Raw genomic sequence first — 9,242 nt, 5'->3', positions numbered from 1 at the left:
ACTGGGAATGGCGTGACCACAGAGAAAATGATGTATTTTTTGGTCCTTGGAGGCCCGAAACCCATCGTGTCTGAAATGACTGCGGCAATCCTAGCAGCAGCAGCAGCCCAGAGGTCAGGAGTGATGGACTGAGACTTTGCCCTAAGAAGCCTCCCCCGGATTGACCTCCGGCTCGGAGCCCGCACAAAGTGCTGAGTCACGGGGAGGCGGTGCCGCGCGCGGGGGAGGCGGGCCCGCGCAGTCACGTGGCGGGGGCTGTATCACAACAACTGCGCGGCGTGCACCGCCCGCGGCCCACACCGCTTCCTCCCGCGACAGGCCGGCTCTCCGAGCATGCTCAGCTTGGCCCCACGACTGCACGGCGTCCCCCGATGCGGATCTCCACGGTCCAGGTTTTCCGGGCGGCTCTGGGGGCGGGGCCTGTGTTGGTCCGCGGGGCTGCGAGGCGAGGTTGCGGTGCCAGGGCGCCGCTGGGCAGAGATGGGTTCCTGGAGAGCGGGTCTCGCGTTTTTCCGCGGAAGACACTACTGGGAATCGGCCTTTGGTCGTGGTCTAGGGAAGAGCTGATTCTGCAAGATATGAGCTCCTTCTTTGCCCTTCAGCTATCGTTACAGCCCTGATGGAGCTGTCTGCTGAAAACTCACTTCCAGATGTCGAAACCTAGCCCTGGGTGCAGTCTACAGAATGAAATCGAGCCGTAGTGGACCTATGCAGGCAAAGCATTGTCAGAGGGGAGTAACTCTTGTTAAATATGACTTCAGTTGATCCGTGATGGGATTTTTGTTTTTTCTTTGTAACAGAAAAGGCTAAAGACCCTGAGAGATCAAGGTTTAAATTGGGCATAAGTGCCCTGTGGTGCAGCAGCGCCGGCGCCCTTTTTGAGATTGTCCAAAGCTCTGGGACCCCCGCTGGGGGAGCTGGTTCAGAATTCGGGGGGGTAGGGTGAGGGAGGTCCCTTATGTGAGTGTGAGCCGGGATCTAGGACAGAGTAACTCCAATTACAGTGTTAAACTCTTACTAGGTTCAGTGTCGTGTAGGGCTTTGGCTAGACAAGAATTTAGTCTATTATTGAACCGCCCAGGTCCATGATTCCTAACAGGTGCATGGGAAAAGTGTATGGTGTGCAGCAGGTGTATGGGAAAACTTCTTTGCAAAGTGTAAATCAAGGTCTACATCAGTACTGTTTCAATAAAGTGGAATGAGAGCCACATATGTAATCTTAAATTTTTCAGTAGCCTCCTTTAAAACTAAAAATAAAAGTGGGCGGGGGTGGTGGTGAATTAATTTAAATAACATACCACATCATATTTAACTCAAAATTTCCAAAATACTATATCGCTATGTAATCAATATAAAACTTTTAATGAGATATTTACATCTTTTTATTCTACTGTCTTAGAATCTGGTGTGTGACTTACACTCACAACACATCTGGGCCACTAAGTTTTTCATTGGAAATACTTGATCTGTAATTACATTTCATAAAATTTACAGTCAAAAATGGATTCACATTTCCAACTTGTTTCAAATTTACTTAAAAGTTTTCCAGTAACTGAATGGAATATCAGTTTTTAAATTTACATTTAAATTGATTAAATTAAAATGAAAATTTGGTTTCTCGGTCATGTTAGCCACATTTCAAATGTGCATTGGCCAATGTGGCTGATGGCTGTCGTGTTGAACAATGCAGGTCTATGAAAATGTCAGATGACATTATGAGAATAACCCAATGATCCTTGGATGTCTTACCTACATGGGAAACACTGTTTCTCCCCCTCTCCCACTACCTGCTTTTCATGGAGAAGCTAACATTTATTAAGCACACACTCTATACCAAGCACTTTTCTAGAATTAAAGGTACAAAAGGCATAAGTCATCTGTGCCCCAGAGGAATTCACTATTTAGTGTGGAGCTATCTTTAAAATGACTCTATCATTAATGTACGAATGCAACCAAAACACAGAGAGGAATAACTGTGACTCAGGAGATGAACATGAGTGTGTCAGATGGAGAATTTCAAGCAGGAAAAACAACAGAGTGCCAGAACCATATACAGATCTGGTGAGGTTGGTGGGAGGGCAAAGGAAGTTGTTGAAAAGGCTGTGGAAAAATTAGAATAATGTGGTTTGATTTCTATCCCACCTGTGTGATGAGGATGGAAACATCATCTCCTGAGCTTCAAACATCCCTACCACACACAGACACACACACACACACACGCCATTGTGGAAATCCCAGACAGACCTTGGGTATTCATGCCCCCAAGCCCTGTGAGGGGCACATCCAATATGAAGGCTGTGGGAGAAGAGAATCCTGCTATCATGTACTCACTCGTTCAGCAATTAATAAGTGCTTACTGAATGTTAACTCTGTAGTGCGAGGGAAGAGGGTATGATAAATACACACTTTCTGGGTAGGTACATGTATGATCTAGTTGCCTTCACTTTTCCCGACAGGTCATTGCTCTGTCAACACGTATTTATTAAACAATCACTTGGGGGCACGGTACCTCCTTCCTCTCCTTTCCCTCCAAGATAAGGCCAACTCTAGGTGTTCCCACTATCTTCAACCCCACCCCACGGTAGGCTCACAAGAACGTCATTTTGATCACTTAAGGGATGAATTTTAGGTTTAGATGGAGGATAAACTTTTGGAGATGGTTCCTCATATGGTCTATCTGGAGACTTTTTGCAATAAATGGTGTCCGTGCCATCCAGAGAACATAGGTCACCAGTTAATCAAGACAGTAGGGAATAATGATGATTTACACATGTTGACAAATTGATTCCTCTTAATAACCAGGTCAATTTATTGGCCAACACTATACACATGTACACTACGCACATAATTACGACATCTATAAAAGATAGAATTAATCTAATTTTATGCAGATATGGGAAGAACTTGTCCCAAGTCTCACAGTCAGTAAGTGATGGAGCCTAGAGTTGAACTGTTTCACTTCACTACCATGTTAATACTTTCCTCAACACATTCTGCCGCTCTCACTCTAAGTGTGAGGCCCTGTCCAACTAAAACATAATATGGTGAGTTCGTCATTGATTCAAATAATCAACTTTCTTCCCGAATCCCAAGTTTATCTCTTTTGATTAGCAAAAAAATGCATTTTGATATGTCGCGTTTGCGTAAAGCGAGGCCGACCGCACGCCCCCTTCTCGCGAGCTGCTCCCCTCAACTGCGCCCCAATCACCCTTGCACACGCCTCCTCAGCCTCCGCGGTTCCCACCGGGCTTCAGGCCACGCCTCCGCCACTGCACCGCCTCCTCTCCCCGCCTTCGCCCGTAGTCTATAAAACCTGGAGCGCAGGATCGCGCCCAGGAGCGGCGAGCTAGCGGACGCAAAGACTGGGCATGCTCCGCGGCGGCGCAGGTTTTGGTCACAAGTAGGAAGAAGCCAGTGCACCAGACCGGCAAAGAGAAGCGGGAGCCGCCGCGGCAGCGCGGCCGTGGGGTCCGCCGCCGCCGCATCGGAGCGGGAGGAGGAGCAGCGGGGAGGGCGAGGCCGCTGGGCCGAGAGCCGTCCCGCCTGCTCTCGGTCTTCTGCCTTCGCCTCCGCGCGGTGCGTTGGACCCAGGGTCTGTCACCTGGGCGCCAGGGGCCGCCGCCGGGGAGCCGGAGCGGGCAGGACCCTCCCTCCGCCGACTGCGGCCCGAGAGCGCCCCCGCGGGGTGGAGCGGCAGCCGCCTTCTGCGGGCGGCTGAGTGTCCGTCTCGCGCCCGGAGCGGGCGACCGCCGTCAGCCCCGAGGAGGAGGAGGAGGAGGAGGGGGCGGCCATGGGGCTGCTGTCCCAGGGCTCGCCGCTGAGCTGGGAGGAAACCAAGCGCCATGCCGACCACGTGCGGCGGCACGGGATCCTCCAGTTCCTGCACATCTACCACGCCGTCAAGGACCGGCACAAGGACGTTCTCAAGTGGGGCGATGAGGTGAGCGCCCGCGGTCCCCGTCCCCGCCGGGCACCCGTGTCTGGCCGCCCGCGCTGCCTTTGTCTTGCCCTACGCCCCCGGCCCTATCGCGGTCCGCGTTCTCCACTGCGCCCGGGGGTCCTCGAGCGCCTACCGGCCCCGGGAGCATCGTCCCTGCTTTCGCCTAGTCGGCGTCCAGGGCCATCCTCCTGACTAGACTCCTTTCTTGTTCATTCATTCTTTTGGATTTTCCCCTTCATTCCATAAACACGGATTGGGCGCTGGGAGGGCGTGAGCATGAAAAAGTGACATTAGGTGCTGCGAGTCTTCAACCTAGTGTATCTGCAGACCGGCAACTACCATGATCCACCTTACAGGCTCAAAATTCGCTTTTGCAGTCAATATGAAAGAGATTTAAGTTTTCCTAGTAGGCCTGCTGCTTTTAGAAATCAGGTCTTCAGGATGTCCACTTCTGCCCTACCTCATGCAGGTGTCTTTTCCTTAAACCTCTCCAACTTCTCATCTCCCCTCCCCTCCAAAACACACACACTTCATAGCTATAAATTGAAACCAGTAAGTTACGGCTCAGTTTCCTACATGGGGGAGGAACCTTCCCTTTCCTGTTTAATTCTAAGTGGGAATGCATTTAGAGTTTCAACATTAGGATTTGTTTGTGTCTTTCCATGGCCTAGGTCCAGCAACTAAACTTTACAAACCAGTGTTCTGCCTAGAGATGAAATGTCTCTAGATTCTCAGTATGTTGAACCATTGTTTATTGGAATGATCTGGAATGCAGCAATGTTAAAACTGTTGATTTAGTGTCATCTGCCAAAACTTTTTGTGCCTTCCCTTTCTGTTTTTGAAAATTACGTGTGTATGCAGTACACATTAAATGACTTCTTGAGAAGTCCATCTGTTTTTCTTGTTTTTAGCTTTTGCCTTAGATGGCTTGCCACCTGTGTAAATTGTTTATCTTTTGGCCAGTGTTGTTACCACTCTTGGCCTAAGTGCTGAGGTGCTGTTACACCAGTGCAGAATATCTCCTTTCAAAAAGTTAGTTTTTTTTTTCTTCTAAGATTGGGATTCTACCTCCTACAGCTGAAGAAATTGTGCTGTTTTAAATTAGGAAAGTATGATGACTAGTAATTCACATTTCTACAAAAAGTGGTTTGTCACACTTCTTTGAACAGAAAAAGCACAGCATGTGTTTTGGTGATGATTCTTCAGTTTTACTGTAAAGTTCATAGTTTCTTTACAGCATCTGCCATTTTGTATATTCATTTTTGTATTGTGTGTCACAGGAAAATGTAAGACGAAATAGGGCAGGGACATTATGCTTGTTCACCTCTGTTTTCCTAGAGCCCAGCCTTGTGCCTGGTGTAGTTGGCATCAGGTCCTTGTGGCATGAATGAGTGAATGAACTACTATTTCAAGTTCCCACTGTATGGTAACTAGTCATTGTAGAGCAGTTCGAAGTTTGACATTTTTTTGTGCTGCTCTTTTTTTTTTTTGAGACAGAATCTTGCTCTGTCGCCCAGGCTGGAGTGCAATGGTGTGATCTCGGCTCACTGCAACCTCTGCCTCCCGGGTTCAAGCAATTCTCCTGCCTCAGCCTCCTGAGTAGCTGGGATTACAGGTGCCTGCCACCACGCCCAGCTAATTTTTGTATTTTTAGTAGAGACAGGGTTTCACCACGTTGGTCAGGGTGATCTCAAACTCCTGACTTCAGGTGATCCACCCGCCTCGGCTTCCCAAAGTGCTGGGATTACAGGCATGAGCCAATGTGCCGGGCCCTGTGCTGCTTTTGACATTTAACTAGGTCTCTCTACAAAGGCAGGCAGTTCAAGTCTTTGGTAGTCATTGTCCCAGGTAGAACTACATCAACAGGAAATTTGCAGCACAGTTGGAGCTCAGCAACTCCTTCTGGAGACAACACCCCACCCCCCACCACCCCTTATCCATCTTTGTCCCATTTGGTGTATTCCTGCAAGACACTCCAGGAATCCTTAATCTTACCCTTTTAAAAAAGGCCTCTCCTGTTGGCAGGAAGAGCATTTAGAACTACCCATTTTAAGTAACTTTTGTAGTTGTTGGGTAAATTGAAGTGGGAAGAGCTGAAGAGTAGAGCCTTGAAGTACGTGTCTCTGCTTTAACAGGCTTTCATGGAGAGATTTGCGATAGGTTTACCTCCTTCCCACTCCAAAAGATCAAGGGGCTTGGAAAAGAGTGGCCATAATGCAAACTTGTATTATGCATCTATAAAGGAGAGAAAATTGGACCCAGCATTTCAGCCAGGTCATAACACTTCTTGAAAAAATTACGCTGAGCAGATCTGTGGAGAATTAGACTTTGGTATTGTATTAAGACTCTAATAATGGCTGGGCGTGGTGGCCCGTAATCCCAACACTTTGGAAGGTCCAGGCAGGAGGATTGCTTGAGCCCAGGAGTTGAAGGCCAGCCTGGGCAATGTAGCGAGACCCCATCTCTACAAAAAATAAAAAATTAGTGGCATGTGCCTGTCGCCCCAACTACTCGGGAGGCTGAGATAGAAGGATCGCTTAAGCCTGGGAGTTTGAGGCTGCAGTGAGCCGTGATTATTCAACTGCACTCTAGTCTGGGTGACAGTGAGACCCTAGCCCCCCACCCCAAAAAAAGATTTGATAACACTGCTCTTACCTTAAAATGTGTAAATGATGTTCACTGAAAACTTTCATTAGTGACTGTTAAGACTATACCTTCACATTTCTTGTTCCAAATACTCTGTCATAAATTAAATACAAAGCTATAAATTGATTTTTTAAACCTCATTTGAAATGCTGCTTTTACCAGCATTTTACTGTTTTATGATCTGTCCTTTCTATTTCCCTAGACTATTTTGTTTTCCACATCTTCCTTTGTTCCCCCACCCCCACCCCCACCCCACTAACATATTAATGTCTTTTGGAGTGGGGAGTAAACAAACTGAGGTGGAAAAGTCATCTTAGAAGAGAAACACAACCCGCTGCTCATTTTTTATTATTTTAAATTTGCTTCAGTTATGTCTCTGGGTGGAGTATAGAATTTTTGAGAAGAATAACATTCCTGCCCTGAAGTGTCGACAGTTGCCCGACACAAAGGAAAGAATTAAGATTGTGAAGACTGCCTAGGTGATTAAAGAAAAAGAAGCCCCACTCTACTTTTTCCTCCTGCAATGGCACTTCAGTGAAACCTTGGTCTCCCCCAGGCTTGTTCTCCCTCCCACCCTTGATCTGGGATGCAGATACTAATTCTCCATTGTGGTACCTCTCTACATTTCTTTTTTTCTTTTTTTTTGAGACGGAGTCTCGCTCTTGTCACCCAGGCTGGAGTGCATGACGTGATCTCGGCTCACCACAACCTCCGCCTCCCAGAGTTCAAGTGATTCTCCTGCCTCAGCCTCCTGAGTAGCTGGGATTATAAGGCACCCAACACCATGCCCGGCTAATTTTTGTATTTTTAGTAGAATCGGGGTTTCGCCATGTTGGCGAGGCTGGTCTCGAACTCCTGACCTCAGGTGATCCACCTGCCTTGGCCTCCCAAAGTGCTGGGATTACAGGCATGAGCCAGTGTGCCTGGCCACCTCTCTACATCTCTTATATGCAGAGAGAAGGTGTGATTTTTTTTTGTGGGGTGAGGATGGGAGGGTCTCATCATGCCTAAGTATTTGCTGATGCCTGTAACCATTCCTCTAGCGGCATCATCATGTGAATGTAATCTAATCACCCTTTTGTAAGAGCATTATTTTTCAGACTGCAGGTCATGATTCAGTAGTGGGTTGACATACATTTAGAAGATTCCAACCAGGACTTCTGTGTGTGTGTGTGTGTGTGTGTGGCAAGACACTTAACATGAGCTCTACCTCCTTAACAGATTTTTAAGTGCACAAATATAGTATTGTTAACTACAGGGACAATGTTGTACAGATCTCTAGAACTAGTTTATCTTGCATAATTGAACCCATGCTCACCGATTAGCAGTTCCTCAATTTTCCCCTCCCCCTAGCTCCTGGCAACAATTCTGCTTTCTGATTCTATGAGTTTGACTACTTTAGTACTTGATATAAGTAGAATCAAGCAGTATTTGTCCTTCTGTGACCGATGTATTTCACTTAACATAATGTCCTCAAGGTTCATCTAAATTATCCCATACTGCAGGATTTTCTTTCTTTTTTTTTTTTTTTTTTTGAGGCTGAATAATATTCCATTGCTTGTATGTACCACATTGTCTTCATTCTTCTGTCAGTGAACATTTAGTTGTCTCTACATCTTGGCTATTCTGAATAACTTCGATGAACATTGGAGTGCTAATATCTCTTTGCCAACAGGACTTTTTAAAATATTAAATGGAATAGGGTGAAGAATATTAATTTATCATACCATAGTAAGAATATTATGTAAGACTTCTGAGTTATCTTCCGAGGGGGTGTGTGAAGGGTAGGCTTGTGCATTGGATTGCATGTAAATTATTTCTTACTATGGTTCACAGTTGAAGAGTTTGAAGGCCACAGTCTCAGATTTATTTATTCAATGAGGTGAGCCTTGTGAAAAAGAACAGGTTAGCACTAATCTTTGCACATAGTAGGAACTCACTGGTACACATTCTGAATAGAAGTGTGAAGACAGGTCAGAAGCCTAGTGGCTCAGATGCAAGAGAGCTTGTTTGTGTGCAGAAGCCTTGAGAAATAACTGAGAAACAGGCTGCGCAGATAAAAGTGTGTGGTAGATAAAAGTGGGTGTGGTGGATGGTGTGCCACGTGGAGATGAAGAATGGCCCGCAGGACAGAAAGTGGTGTTTTGGATGTGATATGTTGGGCTTTATGGGCATCATATCAAAATGCTGCTTTTTTTGCTTACTGTTGCACTTATAGAGCCATGGACTTGGATAAAAAAAGACAAAAATGAACTTAAAACGCGCCATAGGTATGGTTGGAAGGAGAGGCTGCCACTTTAGAAATGCTCAGCTCTACTTACTAGGATAGTATTTGTCTCTTCACACCAGAAAGAATGTTGGATTTGGGGTTCAGTTTGTGTTCTCATCCAAGGCTGAAGTGGATTGTCTTACAGAGGTGCGTGTATGCTGGCTTTTTGGAACTCAGGTATTTTCCTGTGAGAAGCTCCAAGATCAGCCTACAGATGCCTGTCTCACCTTTAATATGACAGGTCCTAACTCTAGCCACCATTTACTGTGCTGCTTCTGTGGGAAACAGAAGTTCCAACTCTTAGGTTCCAGGGAGATACCTATTTTGCCCCAGGTTGAGGAGAGGTAAGGGGGATATTCCTGGGTGCCCTGTTGCCTGCTGAGAATA

The 9,242-nt window shown here is 46.6% G+C and overlaps 1 protein-coding gene across 2 annotated transcripts in view; it reads left to right on the top strand.

The window, feature by feature from the left end:
• Positions 1 to 9,242, top strand: part of GCLC (glutamate-cysteine ligase catalytic subunit) — a 50,919-nt gene continuing 41,677 nt past the window's right edge. The window contains exon 1 of one of the 2 annotated variants that reach the window (XM_008954381.5): positions 1 to 392. In XM_008954381.5, the coding sequence (XP_008952629.1) occupies positions 372 to 392 (21 nt within the window). In that variant the 5' untranslated portion in view covers positions 1 to 371. Of the gene's footprint in view, positions 393 to 3,333; positions 3,941 to 9,242 lie in introns of those variants that run through there. The other variant, XM_024929175.5, reaches the window with a different exon arrangement.

This window comes from Pan paniscus, chromosome 5, assembly GCF_029289425.2.
Source record: "Pan paniscus chromosome 5, NHGRI_mPanPan1-v2.0_pri, whole genome shotgun sequence".
Classification (NCBI taxonomy): Eukaryota; Metazoa; Chordata; class Mammalia; order Primates; family Hominidae; genus Pan; species Pan paniscus.
This window is presented reverse-complemented; position numbering and strand designations above follow the sequence as displayed.